This window comes from Lonchura striata, chromosome 19 (assembly GCF_050655825.1).
Source record: "Lonchura striata isolate lonStrDom1 chromosome 19, ASM5065582v1, whole genome shotgun sequence".
Classification (NCBI taxonomy): domain Eukaryota; kingdom Metazoa; phylum Chordata; class Aves; order Passeriformes; family Estrildidae; genus Lonchura; species Lonchura striata.
In genome coordinates this window covers 6379970-6398072 of record NC_140721.1, presented here as the reverse complement: position 1 = coordinate 6398072, position 18103 = coordinate 6379970, and the positions used below count along the sequence as shown (strand labels likewise).

Genomic DNA, 18103 nt, shown 5'->3' with positions numbered 1-18103 from the left:
TGGCCTTTCCAAAACAAAAGCAGGTGCTTAGATCCAGGTTATTTAACAATTGCCTTGGATCAGTCTTTTCTCCACAGCTCTGCCACACAGAGATTGCATTTCCCATCAACAAGAGGATGCTGATCTGGCCAGAAAAGTGGCCCTGTTTGGCCTGGTCTCCATGTTTTGGGTGGGAATCATCACACAGACGAGTCCCTGGGCTCATGGGGAAGGAAGGCAGAGTGAGAAACCTCACAGCTTTCTTTGCCCCTTCAGCCTCTGTTGGAAAGGATTGCTACACCTACAGCTCTCTTATATTTCTTCCCACATATTTCCCACAGCTTCCCATTAACCAGCTCAATAAAGAAGGGTAGAAAGTAGCAAAGCCTCACACCAAACCAGGGAAATGCTTCTGCACTCTTCCAGCTCAGAAACCCCAATCCCAACTGAGGAGCTGGCTGCAGCAGCACCTCAAGCAGGGAAGGGAACACAAAAACTGCTGGAATTTTTTGTGAAACAAAAGCTACTCTCACTGTGAAAGGTGTCTTCTACCCAGAGCCTGACACACTGACATCAGCAAAACTACTATTTTAGGCACAGGACAGACACAGAGCCTGCATCAGTCAGTCTGGATCTTGAAATACTGCATATTTGAGCTTCCACTGTGTCACACTTGCATGTTTTCTGGCCCCTGGGTCTTATTCAAGGACAGCAGAGCAGCTGCAAAAGCATGGAAGAGAACAAGAACTCTTTTACTGAGGCAGAAAGGAAATCTATGCTATAGGTATGCTCAGGTAGGGCTGTGCAGTGAGCCCAGGGCACTGAACCAAAGGATTTAAAGTATTATCCAACACAAAAATGAATTCAAACTTGCCAAGCTGCCTTAAAGCAAGCTAGAATTACTTAACTTGCACATTTCCTTTTATGAGATAAAAGCCTGACTCTAAACCTTTAAATATGGGGATCTCCCCAGCTTAGGCACTTGAGCACCTTCTTTTACCCATTAATGTGAGCCAGCACAGAAAAGCAGGAGTTCAGGGTTACAGGATAAACAAAACTTGAGAATAGGCAGGTAACTGACCCTCTGTGAACCAACCCTGCTCTCCAGCCTCCCTCCCAGTGAGGGACAAATCCAGAGCACCACACCTCTGGAACTGCTTGAAAGAGGAACAGGGGTCTTGCCAACACCAATATTCAGGAGCAGGGACAAGCCTGCAGGAGTTCTAAACCACCCTACTGCCAACTCCACGGGCACCTCTCAGGCCAACAGCTGCTCAGAGGGCTGCAAAACCTCAGGAGCAACCCATCCAGGCATGGACTTTGCATGGTTCAGGTCCTGCTGAAGATGTTTTTCTAAAATCAAGAGGAAAAATGACGTTTGTTTCAGCAGCCTCTTCTGTGAATGCTGTACCCTGTGGTGCCACAGCCAGAGCTGGAAGTTCTTCTCCTGCCCACAGGCTGTTTGTTCACCCTGTGCCTGTGGCTTTGCCTTGTGCCACCACTGGGAAAGGAGCCCTATGGATGGGGTCAGTAGCCAGAGACTTTGACCTCTTCCACCAGGAAAAGTTTGAACAGCAAAACCCTCCAATGCTGGTCTCTTTTGAGAGGTTTCCTTTGAAACCAACAGCTGAAAGAGCACCAGAGGAACAGGATTAAACAGATCTTGAAAAGTCTTCAGAATTGTCAAGACTTTTGATCAGAACAGTGTGTTTTGGGGATTTATTTATTTCAAGAGAATCAAACACTGTCTGTAAGGAGCCAGGATATTCTGTATTTATAAGCCCAGTTTCCTCTGAGAATGGAAGAGCTTTTCAGACATTACAAGCCCATCTCCTGTGTTGCTGTAGGGTTTGGAGGTGTTACTGCATGATCCTTGCACCTCTTGGAAACTCACCACTAGAGCTGTCCTGCCCTGGCTGCCCTATCAGGGGGTGTGCAATCACCCCACACAACCTCCCTGCCTGCCATGGGTCAGCAATCTGACCTGGACTTCACCTTTTTGAAATTATTTGGGAAACACAGACCACTTCCCAGCCCAGCCCCTTGCAATCACACACCGCCACAGCAGACCTCAGAACATCAATTCCATACCCAAAACATGGCACAAGCCACAAGGTATCGGAGAACTCAGGGGTTACAGGCTGAAAGGCTGGTCCCAAGCTGCAAAAACCACAGCTCTCCAATGCCCCAGCAGAATCAACACAAAGAGAAGATACTTGACACAGGGGTTTTTTGTTCCATTGTAACAGGAGCTCCTCCTCTTACCTCCAGCAGTTATGCATTGAGTCCTGTTACACAACCAGGACTTGCACAATCCTTGCAGGCATTTTATCAACTCGCTCCTCCAAAGCTTGGAGTTAGAGAGAGATGCAGCAATGACCCACGAAAGAGAGTCAATTGATGTGTTTCACAACCACACAGCAAGATCCAGCACCACAAAAGTATCAACTCCCCAGGCTGGTTGTTAAACCTTCCCAGCAGACTTCCCGTGCACTGCCAGAGCCAGATTTTACCAAGGAGAAAAATCCAACCCCATCTCTAACTCCAAACCTTGCTATCTCCTACTCCACACAGCAACAAAGGAAGGTAAGTAAATCAACACCTCCATTCCTTGCAAAGGAGTGACTGGAGGCATGGACATGGCTGATTACTAAGCAAAAATACTACAATAATCTGCCACCATGAGTCAAACTCAGCCACTCTTTGGACTTGTGGCTCTCCAGAAGCCACCAGACATGGCTTCTGGTCTCTCTGTCTGGATTCCATGGGTGATAGCAGCCCACAATTAACCTGAAATGTTTACTCAGGGACAAACAGCAAGAGATTACAAGCAGCCTGCAATTATGAATTGTTCTGACCTATGAAATTTTCAAGCCTATAAAAAAGCACTCTTGGCAGAGATGCACCTGTCACTGCAGGGCTGGTGATTCACTCTCTACAACGGCGTGTACAAAGTAATCTCATCACTGGGATCAAATGATCACGTTGGGAAAGCAAATTATGCAAGTTCTAAGAATTGTGTTTTTTGAGGCAGGAGAGTCGACATCAGGAAACAGAACAAAGTTCAATGCCCACAGAGGTACCTGCAAGTGGTTTTCTTTTATAACACGGGAGCAGATGGCAGGAGCACAAACCTGAGCAGGGAAGCCTTTTCCTCAGTCCTTCAGAACTGAGCAAACACAAAGTTTGCTGTATCCCAACAGGCAAAGGAGAGAGCAAAGACCAAATGGGATTTATGTCAGACAGTTCCACACTTTGCTTTTGCTGCAGGTAAAGAAACCATCACTCCCACCCATTGCCAGCCACCCTCCCCAAACCTAGCTGCACCCAGAGATGCTCCACAGCCTGTGACACTCAAAAGAAAGGGGTTACCTTGCACCTATGGGTCAGCAAACAGGAGTTGGTGGGGCCTGTGAGTTCCAGCACGGAGGGCGGTGAGCAGCAAAGTCTCCCTTGAGATAGTTCAAAGAGTTTTGGTTGTAAGGCCCTGTTGACCTCCTCCAGCTGCTCTGCAAGAAACAAAAGGCAAGTTGCAGAAGGCACGTGGCTTTCCAGGAGACACAAACCCAGAAATTACTGACTGAACAGGAAGCAACTGTGAAGTGATGACAAGCAAGAGGTTCTTCTCTGTCACAATTAGAGCAGGACTAATTAACAGGGTGTTAAGCTGGATCTGTGACACTACACCCTCCTTTCTTTCACATTCAAAGATTAAAAGAAGGTGTTCAACTGGTGTTAGTTCCGGTAGCTCTGTATCCTCCCTGCTCCCTGTTCTGCAAATACCGTTGTCGTGCACCATCACATCCACGTGCAAAACTAAGACACACTCCATGCCATGCACACCCTGCCTCAGTGCTGTCAACCAGCCCAAGAAAAACCTGTACTGAGACAATGCTGGGTTTTCCAGGAAGGGTCTGGCTCAGCAGCCCTCCCAGACAAAGCACCGATTTCCTCATTTGCAGCAGATTAATCAGCGAGCTGCTTTGCTTATGTGCAACAGCTCCTCGGGATTTCTCAGAGAATTACAGAAATATTGGAAGAAAGCCCATTCCCTTCCATCTAAAAAAAGGGATGTGTACACCACTGCACCCCACTAAGCAAAAAAAAATTACGAAACCCCACAGCTCCTCACAAGCCCACACAAAGTGTAGAGATCTGTTGTGAAGGGGATGTCCCCACCAACGCTATCTGTGATTCACTTCCACAACTCAGAAACAGAGACCTGATTCCTTCTTCCTTGCACTTTTCCAGCTTCTCAGCCGGATATATGTTCCTACTTTTTAAAAAAAGCTGTAAAAACACAAACCCATTTAACTTTTCCAGACTCACAGAGAGCCTCAGTGATCCCTTCTCTGTACACATTCCACTAAGCATTCCTATTTCCATTCACACTCCAAAAGCTAACCCTGAAGAACAAAGCACACTCCAAGCTGCACCAGCAGTGCTTACTCCTGCAACTAAGGCAACTCCCCAAGAACCAATTCCACTCTGATGACTAACTTCCAACACCATCATCCAGGTACCTTCACCCTCTCCACCCTCAATATTCCCAAAACCACTGGGTTCCCATTATTTCCTTTGACAAGCACACACTCTATAGGTGAATACTTTCATTCTTCCAACAAACTCCATCAGGAAAAATCAGGAGCAAACAGCCTTCCCACACCCCAGCAGTTTATAAAGTGAAATAGATGGAAAAACAGCGGAACACCCCAGCCTGCAGCAAAGGTATCAATTAAACGCTGGGAATAACGTTCTCCGGGGATGTGCCAGAAAATTAAGCTCGTTAAAGGCTTTTAACCAGCACCAGCCCGGGATGGGGTAAGTCTGAGCAGCCCTTCAGTGCTGTGGAAGCAAGGCAGGGTGGGCATCACCCCAGCCCCGGGGTGACAGGCGTGGTGGGGCACCCCAAATAACAGCGGGGCCATGCCTGCCCTACGGGGCACATCGCTCACACCAGGCTCCCCAGGAACAGGGGCTCAGCACCACCAGGTGCTCCCAAACAAGACAGGCTCTGGTCATCCCAATTCCTATCAGGGGATCAGTCATATCAGACTCCCCAGATAAGGGGGCTCTGGCCATCCAGGTCCCCCCCAAATACCAGGGGACAGCCACAGCACCCTGCCCAGATAACGTGGCCGTCCCAGCCCTCCCATACCCCTCCAGTAAAAAGGTTCTATAAGCACCTCAATAACCCAGTAACAGGATGCCCACTCACACCAGACCCCGCAGGGAACGGGGGGCTCTGGGCATCCCAGTCCCCCCTCAAAGAGAGCTCCATTCACATCGCCCTCCCCGCCAGCGACAGCGGTGCCACTCACCCGCCACACGGGACCCTGTGTCAGTCCCGTAACACGCAGCCAGTCCCCCCACACAGCGAGAGCCGCCATCCCACACCGACCCCACCAGGGGTGCCGGACCGCCCCTCCCCAGCACAAAGGGCTCCGGCGGCGAGCTCAGCCCCCCGCCTCAGCCCCAGAGGACCCCCGGTCCCGCACCCTCCTCACCCCCAAGCGCCCGTTCCCCGCGTCCCGCACGCTCCGCCGCTCCGGCCCGTCTGCCGCTGGCGGCTCCCGCGGCCCCGGCGCGGCCGGCACGTACAGCGGGCCGCACCACCCGCGCACGCGCGCGGGGGAGCACGCTCCGCCCCCGCCGCCCGCCAATAGGCGGCGAGCGCGCCTGCCTGTGGAGATCACCCCTCTGCGGCGGCGCATGGTACAGCCCCAGGACGGGGGTCTTAAAGGGACAGGAGCGCCGGGAGGGACCGGGGGAAAGTGGGGGTCGGCCAGAATTGGGGCGTGGGGAGGTCACGGGTGGGGTCAGGGGTCGGTCAGAATTGGGGCGTGGGGAGGTTACGGGTGGGGTCAGGGGTCGGCCAGAATTGGGGCGTGGGGAGGTCACGGGTGGGGTCAGGGGTCGGTCAGAATTGGGGCGTGGGGAGGTCACGGGTGGGGTCAGGGGTCGGCCAGAATTGGGGCGTGGGGAGGTCACGGGTGGGGTCAGGGGTCGGCCAGAATTGAGGCGTGGGGGGGTCACGGGTGGGGTCATGGGTCAGCCAGAATTGGGGAGTGGGGAGATCATAGGTCGGCCAGAATTGAGGCGTGGGGGGATCACGGGTGGGGTCAGAGTGCAGAAGAACAGGGTCCAGAGGTCACGGTGGGTGCAAGCAGGGGCTCAGCCTGGGGGCCAGGCTCAGGAGGGGAGGCAGGGTTGGATCAGCATTGTGGTTCGGGGGTGGGCGTTGGGGTCCTGGCAGGGTCAGAGTTGGGGTGACAGTGGGAGCAGGGCTTGTGTCACTGTGGAGTCACAAACTGGGGTCAGGGTGCTGAGGTCACTCTTGGACACCACTCTGGGCTGAGCCAGCACCTGCAGACCCAGGACCCTGTCTGTCTGTGGCCACTCCTGGGTGCTGCTGTGGGACTCCCAGTGCCCCCCAAGGTCACTGCCCAGACCAGGGCCCCGTGGGTGGTCAAGGGGACCCCGAGGTGCAGGCTGGCACCCAGTCACTGCCATCCTCCGTGGGAGCCAGGGAGCTGCTTCACCCAGGGAAGCACATGCTCCTGATTTAACCACAGCCCAGATGATTTGGATGTTTTGGGGTGGTCTTTCTCTCGCTGCCACACCAGGAAGTTGCTCAAGCAGCTCTGGAAGCATCCCCAGCAGTCCCAGTGGGACATTTCACAACCCAGACCTCCAGACCCCATGTCCCACAGGGACTGCTGCTCTCTTTCCTGTTGTTTTTTTTTTTGGAGGAGGAAGCTGGGTTACGACTCTGGTGTTTCCAGCTTGGCCAAAGCCAGAAGCACAGCTTGCCCTGACCCCACTGAGCAGCCCCATGGCTGTGTGGGGTCACCCCAGGCTGGGTCCTCTCCCTTTGGCTGCTGGGCACTGGCACATCCAAAGTCACCATCCTGACGCCATCGCTGTGTTGACGCTCGCTCCAGAGTCAATAAAACCCTTGGGGAAGGTCCAAAGTTCGAGCTGGGCCTGGCAGGCAGCTGAAGAGGTGTGAGGAGGGGGCACAGACCTGAAGAACACCAGCCCAGGGCTGCAGGGACGCCCTGTTTCCTGACAGCATTTCAGCAGAGGGTCAAGGGATGGGAGGTCACCTGAGTACTGGTGCCACCCACATCAGTTTTGGGATTGACCCCATGGAAGCTCCCTGGTGTGGCTGTTCTGTGACCATACCCCGTGGGGTGAATGGACATGGTTAAAGATCCCAGTGGCACTGAGGGGATGGCAGCACAGAGCAGGTCTGTGGCTGGGGTCATCCCATCAGGTGCCCAGACTGGCATTATGGCACAGCCTGTCCTATTCTGTCCCCTCAGGGAAGGAGCTGGGAGCTCATCACACCCAGCCCAAACCCCCCAGGGGCAAGCAGCAGAGTCCTGCAGCCTACAGAGACCTGGTTGGTCAGCACTTTGTACCGATTTCTCCCACCTCTCCAGCTCTCCTCTGTTCCCAGCACAGTTTGAGGCTGAACTTTTGCCCACAGAACCCTCAGAGTGCCAGAAAACAACAGGGGACACCATGGGACAGCCGTGGAGGTGGTGTTTGGCAGTGTCCTGGCCCTGGCACAGGGAACCTGGCCCCCAGTCAGGATGTCTGCATGGGTGTGCTTGGCCAAAAGTTAATGACGGGCAAGCAAAGAAACACAGACCTGTTTTCCTTCCAGCGCCCATGTCCCCTGGCAGGCCTCCCCACTTTGTGGGTCCCCCCTCACCCCTGCATGGGGCAGCAGTGGAGGTCCAAGTCAGTTCTGCTTTCCTCGTGTATCCCTGACTCCTTTTCCCTTGCACCATGGTGGGAGCTGAAGAGCAGAGGGGATGGATTTGGACTTCCAAAGAACCTTTTCCATGGCAGGAGCACTACTCCAAGGACTGGGAGCAGCTGGCTCTGCTCCCAGCACTGTCCCCAGACTGTCACTCTGCAGTGACCCTCTGAGGACATGGGGGCAACCCAAGGGGCTTTCTGGACTCTCTGCACACCCTGTGCACAGACACATTCTGGCATGGAATGCAGTGGCAGTTTTACTAGGAACGAGCCAGAGGCACAAAATAGCAAACCTCCAGGGACAGCACGTTCCCAGGGGCAGCCACCCCAAGGGCAGCCACCCCAGGCTGAACTGGAGATTATTGATTTCTTTTATTTTCTTTTCTTTTTTTCCTGCTTTGGGAACTTCAATTCTCTGTCTCCCCACCAAGGAAATGAGCGGGTACTGCAATGTGTGATGAGTAACATTACTCTGAGCTTAGGTAGGCAGATGCCAAAGCCCAGCAAGCTTATGACTTTTACCTCCCTCTCTTCCAAATTTAAATGCTCTTCTCAGCCTTACACGTTTTCAAATGTCTCATCCCAACCTGTCTTCTCCCTCTCACAACTTCACTTCCCTGGGTGATGAGTTCTGAATTCACCCCCAGCCCTGGTGAACTGGGACTTGTTGGACTCCACTGTCCAAGAGCATTTTGCTGTGGAACAGATGCCCTCAGAAAAGCAGGGAACAGAAAAAAATCTCCTCAAACATCAATCTGAAGGGCATTGAAAACAAATCCATCACATTGCACGTAACCAATAGGAGCAGCTGGGCTCAGAACACTCCTGGGGACATGGTGGAAGCTGTAAAAATCAGAGAGACCAAGTGATCTGCCACGGTCACCGAGAAGCTCCCAAAAGATCTGGGAGCAGAAAGAAAGAAACTCCAAACTGTGGTTTTGTGCTCAGAGCTCACCTGGAAGGCTGTGGTAATTATGTTGTCCCAGCATGGAAAGGACCTGTTCCTTCCCTCCTGGAGGGAGGTTTGCACCAGCTGGGAGTGGGGCAGTTCCCACGGTGACTCTTACAGGGCCTCCTCTACTGCTGTAAAGCCAGGAAACTGCTCCCTGGAAACACGCATCCCTTTGACAGCTCTGCGGGGAGAGCGACTCTCACCCGATCGACTGGTAAGAGTTGGACACGCGAAAACAACCGGATTCCAGCGTTTTCCAGCGTGCAGTACCGCTTGTCCCCAGTGCTCGTCCCCAGCCACCAGCCTGACATGCAACTGCGCCCATCCCGCCGGCAGCCCATCCCACTGATTCCACCCCCAGAGATCCCATCCCACTGATTCCACCCCCAGAGATCCCATCCCACTGATCCCACCCCCAGAGATCCCATCCCACTGATTCCATCCCACTGATCCCACCCCCAGAGATCCCATCCCCAGAGATCCCACTGATCCCATCCCCAGAGATCCCATCTCCCTGATCCCATCCCCAGAGATCCCATCCCACAGATCCCACCCCTCAAATCCTGCCCCACTGATCCCATCCCACTGATCCCATCCCACTGATCCCACCCCTCAAATCCTGCCCCACTGATCCCATCCCCCTGATCCTGCCCCAGGGATCCCATCCCCCTGATTCCCATCCCACAGATCCCACCCCACCCATCCCCCAGAGAGGCACGCTCCAGCTCCCCACTTATAAACCAACCCAGAGAAAAACCAGTCCTTCAGATTCTATTTCAAGTTCACAGTTTGGAGATACACAACATTTGTGATTGCTGTTGATCTTCATCACCCTTTTGGAAAAAATAAGTGGTAAAATTCCTAAGTTTACAGGCAAGGACTACACAAGGAGGAAAATCAAGGCACTAACAGGAACGGAGTGTCAACATTTCAATGTTCTTTCTGGCATTTCTTTCCTGGTATTAAAAACATGCTTTTAAATTCCAAACAAGCTCCTTATCCCGCTCTTGTTCCACACTAAAAGTATAACAATACAATTGCTGGCAGCAGGAAAAACAGGACCATGAAATCAAATCCATATGTGATCCCACAGAGGAGAGAAATAATCAGGTATGAAACAGAGTTGTCCCCCAACTCCAAGTTAGTTCCCAAGTTGCTGCATCCTCCTGCTGAAAGACCTGCCTGGGGTGCTCACCTTCACAAGAAGAGCTTCGTACTTATGTTTTACTTCTGTGAGGTGCAAGTTCTCAGCACTGACATTGGTCTCCTCCAAAAGAAAGCCCCTGTGTCCCACATGGGACCATGGCAGTCATTCCAGAGGGGCTGCTGGAGAAGTCAAGCAGCTGGATGACAACACAGGGTTTGTTCACAGCCTGATGGTGGAAAAATGAGAGGCAGGGATGTGGTTTGGAACGTGCAGCTGCCAGAGCTGCCTATGGCCAGGCTCACCAAGAGCAGGGAAGAGTCTTGAGGCTGTTGAGTTTCTGGGGATGGGTGAGGCACTGCAAGAACATCTCCAAGAGCAGGAATGGCACTTTGTGCTTGATGGAGCACTTTTTTATGCAGCAAAGCAAGACTCCAAGTAGAGTCAAGAGCAATTGTTGAGATCTTGGCTGATTTACAGACACAGAGACAGCAGATTCCTCCTGGGCACTGTACAGTGGGCTACACAGCTGGGAATGAAGCTCAAATCCCAGCAACTGGACCAAACTCCTTCATTACAGCCTCAGGCACCAGTGAATCCTATTGTAAATCCCTGGCTGAAAACTTCCCTCTCCCACACACCTGCCCACCAGCTCTGAAAAAAACAGAGAGATTGTGCTAATATTGGTGGGTGAGATTTCTAAAGCTGAGCAGTGTGAACACCCCCAACAGCACTGCCACATTCCACTTAATTCTTCTAACCCATTGTTAATGTCCCTTCCAGCGCCTTGGATTTATAAATATTTGCTCCACAAAGGGCCAAAATCCTTTATTGAAAAGTCTCTCACTACTTCACAGGCATTTGAGGTTGCCAAGTGCTGGTGACACAGGCTGAGCTGGTGCAACGCTTTCAGAAAATGAAGGCAATCCATTTATGAAGGCACAGGACCTTCAGCATTTCAGAGCTGTGTTTTGGGGTAGAAGAAGGTACTCTGTATTCTATCCTCTTGCCCCGGGTTGGTGTAACAAGCCCCATGCAAGGCACTCTCTCAAGTGGACATGTCACCATGTCACTGTCCTCCTCCGTTTAATTTTAAGTTACAAACTAACACTTGTATGATTCCCACTGTTTTGGGTTCTAGATACTTCAAACCTGTAAAAAAAGACAGGAATGGGAAGTGCTTATTGCTGCAGCTTCTTTAAACCCCAGATTTGCTCAGTGTTTTGCCACTGAGGTTCCTACCCTGGCCTGGGGAGCTGGTGCACTGGAACTCCAGTGGACTTGTGGAAAGAGGAAGCTGCCAAATGCAGCAAAGAAGAAAGACTTAAAAAGGATGAGAAATTCACAGAGGTGATAGAGTCCCCATCCTCCAGCCACACCAAAAAGTAAAAAAAAAAAAAAATTATAAGGAAATATAATTCAAGTAGACTGTGCCAGGTAGCAGGGGAATGGCCTTTACTGGAGCTACCAACACTCACCCCAGCCACAGGGGTCCTGCCCGTGTGTGAGTCCTGCTGCTCTCTGGAGGATCAGTACACCTGGACTCTGGTAAATCCAGCTGAAACTGGGGCTGCTGGATCCCCAGGTGCTTGCTGAGCCCCAGCCAGAAGGCCCGTGGCTGTGGGTGGCTGTGGCTGAGCCGGGCACACGCGCTGTGGGACAGAGAGCCTGCCCAGCTGGCAGCACTGTCCCGGCGAGGCCCCGGCCTGGGCCTGCCCCGGGCACTCTCCAAAGGCTCCTCTGGCTTGGCAGTGGGAAGAACTGAGGCTGTGTCCTGCAGCATGGCCCCGCTGAGGTCCCTGCTGTCCTGGAGCGTGGCTGTGATGAAAGCCCTGGCTCTGAGCACTGGGCTGAGCAGGAAGAGCCAGAGGCGAAGGGCAGTGGTAGCTCTGGGTGGGGTAAGAGCCAGGCACAGCGTTAATCCTGGGCAGGAAGAAAACAGAAGGTTACAATGTGCTCAGAACTGCCATTGCCTAATTAGTGCTGGAAATGCCCTGGGGGCAGATTTCCTCCTGACCAGCGATCAGAGAGGTCACTGCAATCCATCAGAGGGGCTCACTACAACAGAAGCTCTTATTATAAGCAGCACTTGAGTAAAAAATGGGTTTAGTGGCCTCCCAGGACAGCTGTTCCCACTCCCAACCCACTCTCACTCCACACCCACTGAAGGAGCTGGCTCTTGGCCCCACTCTTTGTGCAAGGAATACACAAAGCCAAACTGCAACATGCTTTGAGATCCCTGTGCACACCCCCCCTGCCCTGTGAGTGACACATCTGCCAAGTCATTAATCAGGAGAAGTTATAACTGCTGTTATTTATCAAGATAACACAAAGGCCTTTGGTGCGAGTAAGAGCCCAGAGTATGGAGTAAAGTGGGGAAAAAAGGAAGGAGGAAAGAGTTAGAAATGAAAGAGTTAGAAATAAAGGAGTTAGAAATAAAATTAATCATTCAGAAAGAAGGGCTAGGAGGTGTTTGCCAGCAGAAGGCATGACTCATCCTGCCAAAACCTATCAGAAGAGAGGCAATTGCCTGGAAGCCTCAGCCTCTGGGACTTCAGGAGTGCTGCTCAGCCCACGCACATGAGGAGAGCTGAGAATCCAGGCAATATTCATGAAGCCATGAGTGCCAAGTTCCCAGCAAGAAGAAGAGACTGGCTCATGCTGGGTTTTTCAAGCTTGGAGGTTTCTTTTTAATTATTGGATTTTTTTTTTAATTTTTGGACACAAACACGATGCCAAGGCCTGGACTTCAAAGAAATATCTCCTGTCTTGCAGCCATTTAATGCCTGAACCTTAAGAAAATTTAAAATTAAAACAAATCCCAAAGTATTAAGAGCTCTTCCTTGGAAATAAACATCAAAATAATAAAAATTAAACTCCAGAAGTGCTTACAGAAGTTGTATCTAAGACACAGACATGCAAATTCAGCTGCAGCAGTGGAAGCATCCTAGAAACACCTTCCCACGCCCTGCTTGATAGTCAAATGTTCAAGGAAATACCTTTGTGTCACAACAGTCTGTGTCACCTCACCAGAGGAGGCAGGTTTAGACACTGAGGTGCTGTGCACAGCAGGATGGGACTGGTGCTGACACAGGCTCAGCACAGAGCCAGGCTCCCTCCTCCCAAAAGCTGCACTGGCACAGGAGGGAGAGAGGGAAAACACAAGCTCTGGGTGTGTCTGGCCTCTCCTGCAAGCACTCACACCTTTTGAGTGTCCTGATGGACCTGGGGGACACTCCTGCTGCAGGCAAGGGTTGCTTTTATGGTTTCCCATGGGTGAGGGCAGTGCAAACACCTGGGAATGCTTCCACTTCAAATAAAACTTTACAGCAGGCTGATGGCTTAAACAATACACAGAATGTAACCTTGAATAGAAAACTATTTTTCCTCTGTGAAACTGAAAGGACACCTCAGAATAAGTAAATATTTGACCTGCATTTTCAAGCTTTTTAGAGTACAAGCGAATTCTTGTGGTTTGTGTTAAACTTAAAACCTTTCCTGCACGTCAGCTGTGGGCCCCAAGCTTTATTTTCTGCAAAGCAACATTGCCTTGACACTGAAAGATTAAAAGACACCAGAAGGCCTGCACTGAACTTTGTAAGTGCCATCCTTAATTTACAATGCTCTGGTCCTAAGTAGCTTTGGACACAACTCACTTCACAGCATTCCTGGCAGGAGAGGTGGGGCAAATAAAGATAAGGATCATGGCCCAGGGAGCCATCTAGCCAGGATCAACTGTCTAAAGCTGGGGCAGAGTTACACAGCTTAGCTTTCCTGTCAGCCAGAGCTGCAATATTCCCATGTGTACACGCTGTGTACAAAGGAGAGGCCTAACCTCCATTTAGCTTTCACTAAAACCTGGTTGAGTTAATGTGTGGTGATTCATTAGTCACACTAATGTCACCAGGGAAACATCGATGGGTGACTCTGCTCCCCATGGCACCCACGATGTGAACAGAGGAGGCACAATGCAGCTTTTAGAGATGATTTAAGGCCTCTACTCACACCTCAACATTCCCCTACAAGATGTTTCACAGGAATTCCTGTACTTACGTGCTGTTTTCAGAGGCTCTTCTCTCTGCTGAGGACCCTGGGATGTATTTCAGCCCTGGTATCCTCTTCAGCAGAGTGAAAGGGAACACCCGGTCCAGCTTAGAGCTCACTGACTCTGGAAAATCCAAGCAGAAACAGTAGCCAAGCCCATCTGAAGTCAGGAACTTGTTAAGGACAGTTGAAGACAAAACACACTCATTTCTGACACAGCCACTGAGTCCCCCTCTGTTCCCAAAACACTTCCTCTGGAGAATTCTCCCAGCTCTACCCAGGCAATCGTCCTCCTCAGCTCCACGTGCTCTGCATGCACTGGGAAGGGGCAGAGGGAGGGCAAACATAAATGCAGGATGGATGGGATGAGCATGAGAAAAGCCAGTGAGGGTTTAGAGCAGGGCAGGAGTCCAGGAAAAGCCAGTGCACCTCAGCAGTGAGAACTACAGCACTTCCTTCCCACCACGATCCCGCTCTGGCCACCTGGAAAGGATACAGGCTTCCCCAACCAGGAGCCCACACAGGTTCCCCAAGAGAGAAGAGTGGGGCACAAACCACGCTGGGCAGAGCCCGAGCCACGGCACCAGCACCACAGGAACTTTGCACCCAAAAAGCAGAGTCCTCTTCATGCGTGAGCGGGTGGTGGAAACCCCCAGCATGGCAAAAGCCACTGGCATGAACCCCTTGGCATCTCCCACTTCCAGCAGCCTGGAGACAAGGGGCTCGAGGGACAGGTAGAGGAGGGCAGAGAGCACGGAGAATGTGGCAGTGAGGATGCAGTGTTTCACTGTGCCCACGTTCCTCTCAAAGCTGCCAGCAAAGTACCAGATGATAACAGCACCACAGGCCAGGGAGATCAGGTCCTCGTAGATGAAGATGTAGGTGATCAACCTGTGAACTGAGCACAGCAGCACCTCAGACAGGCTCTGGGGTCACTATAAAACAATTACAGGGAGAGTGAGCCCACAGGATTAATTAATAGCTTTCATTGCTATCCTGGTGTAGAAGAGAAGGAACCTGAGGCTTTTAAAACCAGACATAAATAACCAGATAGAGTGAAAATGAGTGCTATCTTGGGTGTCACAAACATATGGGCTGGCTCTTGCTGCTTCCTGGGAAGCTGCCTGGAAAAAAGCAACAGCATCTGTAGTAAATTTCAGACTCATTAAAAGAGAAGGCAAGAGACATAAAAATAACTGTTACGGTACTGACAATTTTGGCAAAAAAGATAAACATTTCTTAAACTGCTGGCAGGCTGATTTTCATCACCAAAAATGTCTGGAGGTTATCACACCTCAGAAGTGCTTCTGGGCTCTCTGTTTAGGTGTTCTCCTAGGCACACAGCAAGGATTGAGACAGACTTCTCCACCTCCCTCCCATCAACCTCAGTTCCACAGCCAGAAAAATACCAGTGAGAAACAAAACAAGGCAGTGCAACCCCTGGAGACACGTGAGGAGATGTGGAATCCACCTGTCCCCTCAGAGCCCTGCGCTGAGCAAGAAAATCACTGCACGGGGGTAAGCTGGAACACGGGAATTAAAAGTGTGATAAAAATCATTCTGGGAATACCACAGGGACTGAGAAACACAAATCCCTCAAGCTCCCAGTAGTGTTATCCACTGGGCTGACTGTCAGAGGACAGAGATGAGGGTGTGGGGGAGCAGCCTGATGTCGAGGGACTGAAATGGGTGCCCAGCAGGCTCGGTGCAGGTCAGGGGAAGCGCAGGGAAAGCAGGAAGGGACATGGAGAGCGGGACAGGAGGGGAGCAGCAGACCCACAGGGGGGCTTGAGGAAATGCAGAGAAATGGGGGCTGGGGTGGGGAGGTACCACGGGGTCCAGGGCAGGACAAGGAGAAGGCTGGAGAGAGGGATGCAAAGGCTCTGCTGGGACTTAGGGAAGGCCGGAGAGTGGGGACACAAAGGCTCTGCTGGGATTTACAGAAAGCTGGAGAGAGGGGACACAAAGGCTCTGCTGGGATTTGGAGAAGGCTGGAGAGAGGGGACACAAAGGCTCTGCTGGGATTTACAGAAGGCTGGAGAGAGGGGACACAAAGGCTCTGCTGGGATTTACAGAAGGCTGAAGAGAGGGGACACAGAGGCTCTGCTGGGATTTAGGGAAGGCCGGAGAGAGGGGACACAAAGGCTCTCTTGGGATTTAGGGAAGGCCGGAGAGAGGGACACAAAGGCTCTGCTGGGATTTAGGGAAGGCTGGAGAGAGGGGACACAAAGGCTTTGCTGGGATTTAGGGAAGGCCGCAGAGAGGGGACACAAAGGCTCTGCTGGGATTTGGGGAAGGCGCGGATTGAGGCGGGCAGAGGAGCCAAGGAGGCAGCAGCTTGCGCCCGCCGGCAGCCCCGCTCACCTTCCCCGTCGTGCAGGGCAGCGGGGCGCAGCGCGGCGGCGGGGACAGCCCGCAGCAGCCCGGGCGCGGAGGCACCGAGCGAGAGCAGCACCGTGAGGGCGGCGGCGGCCGGCGGGGCTGAGGGCGCCGCCATTGCTGCCCCGCGCGCCCGCCGCTTCCGGGCGCCGCCGGAAGGCCTGGCCGTTACCATGGCAACGGGGGCGCTGTGGGGTCGTTGCCATGGAGACGGGGGGGTTTCTTGCGCTCTCTCTCTGTCTCTCTCCACCCCCCTCCCCTTTTGAATTTTTATTTAATGATGGTTATCTATTCGCTGTTCAGAAGGGGGAAATATCCCAGAGAGAGGTGTGAGGTGTCGCAGGGAGCCCGGCTGCAGCCGGGTGTTCCAGCACTGGGTGCCCCAGGGTGTGGGAGGCCCATTCAGACCCCGAGCTGCGGGGTCTGGCTGCTGGGAAGCAGAGAATCAGTCAGGCTGGAAAAGACCTCTGGGGTCATCGAGTCCAACCCGTGACCGATGAGCAAAACCATGTCAATTAGAGCAGAGCACTGTGTGCCACATTCAGTGTTTCTGTAACCACCTCCAGGGATGGGGACTCCACCACTACCCTGGGCAGCCCCTTCCAATGTCTAATCACCCTTTCTGTGAAGGAATTCCTCCTCATGTTCAGCTTGAACCTGCTGTGACTAAATCCTCTCACCCTGTCCCTTGGAGCAGAGCCCAACGCCCCCAGCTACAACCTCCTGTAAGATAATAGCAGAGCACAAGATGGTCCCTCTGAGCCTCCTCTTCTCCAGGCTGAGCCCTCTCAGCTCCTTCAGCCATTCCTGGTGCTCCAGACCTTTCCCCAGCTCTGTTCCCTTCTCTAGACATGCTCCAGCCCCTCAATGTCCTTCCTGAACTGAGGGCCCAGAATTGGACATGGGACTCGAAGGCTGAGGGTTTCCCTTTAGGTGGATGTGGAGAGTAATTCCCACCCCACAGCTGCTCCTGCCGTGCTCATACCAAAACCTGTGGCAGGTTTGTATTGTCTGCTTTCAATTCCCCAGAATATTGGCTTAATTGTTTGGCCAGTTCTAGTCAGATCTAGGAGAGGAATCAGCACCTCAAAAATGAAGATACCAAACTTCTTGCAGGTCTTGTGGACATAAGGAGATGATGAAATGTGGAAAATAGTAAAGGTAAGTTGGCTGCTGCTGGCTGTATGTCAGCTTTTGCAATCTTCTTATTGTCTCAACCATGCAATGAGGCTGATGCTGCAATAAAAGCTCAAGGAATCCCCCAGCAATCTCGTCCTGTTTGTGGAAAAAAACTCCAAACACTATGAAGGAGGGAGAACTTAATCTGATTCCTTCAGGGTAAAGCTTCCCTGTGATCATGACCATTGGCTAGCTTTACACACAGTGAGCACTAACCACAATTGCAGCTGGTCTTGAGCTTGTAGCTGGGGATATTATGTGGATATTGTAGTAGGAAAAGAGTATATTTGCACAAAATAAGAAAATTGTACATCCCATTTGGCTGTGTTCCTGTATCACCTGCTCCAGGTGACCCTGCCTTGGCAGGGGGGCTGCACTGGCTGATCTGCAGAGGTCACTTCTAACCCCGGGTGATCCTGTGAACTCTGCTGTGTGCCCACACAGTCTGGCTGCTGGCTCACAGAATCCCAGGAGGGTTTGGATTGGAAGGGACCTAAAGGCCACCACCCTGTCAGGTCTCATTTACACACAGGATGGATCAGAAGAAACCCACCTTCCCACAGCACCTCTGATTTTGCAACGTGGAGAAGGATTTCAAACAGCTGGGATCATTTCCAAGCAAGGGGAAAGAGCAGAGGGTTGAAGGGCTGATG

The 18103-nt window shown here is 52.1% G+C and overlaps 2 protein-coding genes across 8 annotated transcripts in view; both read right to left on the bottom strand.

Annotated features, from left to right (window-relative positions):
• Positions 1-5603, bottom strand: part of POR (cytochrome p450 oxidoreductase) — a 28182-nt gene extending 22579 nt beyond the window's left edge. The window contains exons 1-2 of one of the 2 annotated variants that reach the window (XM_021550984.4): positions 5487-5603; positions 3352-3488 (exon numbers count right to left, since the gene is read on the bottom strand). The gene's annotated coding sequence lies outside the window, so the exon portion shown is untranslated. The remainder of the gene's footprint in view (positions 1-3351; positions 3489-5486) is intronic. The other variant, XM_021550985.4, reaches the window with a different exon arrangement.
• A 3856-nt stretch (positions 5604-9459) lies between these two features.
• On the bottom strand, positions 9460-16492 carry RHBDD2 (rhomboid domain containing 2). 6 transcript variants are annotated; one of them, XM_085557525.1, is made up of 5 exons: positions 16257-16492; positions 14389-14783; positions 13902-14052; positions 11327-11771; positions 9460-11000 (listed from the first exon to the last, which is right to left on the bottom strand). In XM_085557525.1, exons 1-4 carry the CDS (start codon positions 16475-16477, stop codon positions 11378-11380), a joined length of 1161 nt encoding a protein of 386 aa, XP_085413651.1. In that variant the 5' UTR covers positions 16478-16492; the 3' UTR covers positions 9460-11000; positions 11327-11377. The 6 variants fall into 6 exon arrangements, with proteins under 6 accessions (XP_085413651.1, XP_085413652.1, XP_085413650.1 ...); XM_085557526.1 differs by having other exon boundaries at positions 14389-14790; positions 16257-16461; XM_085557528.1 differs by having other exon boundaries at positions 10664-11000; positions 13902-14210; positions 14718-14790; positions 16257-16461.
• Positions 16493-18103: the final 1611 nt, after the last annotated feature.

What these genes read in the sequence shown, in the direction of transcription:
- RHBDD2 (XM_085557524.1), bottom strand. Translation starts at nt 16,477, where the DNA reads ATGGCAACGACCCCACAGCGCCCCCGTTGCCATGGTAACGGCCAGGCC. An exon ending in TGCCCTGCACGACGGGGAAG is followed by an intron (nt 14,784 to 16,256) that starts GTGAGCGGGGCT and finishes CTCAGTTCACAG; the next exon opens with GTTGATCACCTACATCTTCA. An exon ending in GCTCCTGGTTGGGGAAGCCT is followed by an intron (nt 14,053 to 14,388) that starts GTATCCTTTCCA and finishes TCCTGACTTCAG; the next exon opens with ATGGGCTTGGCTACTGTTTC.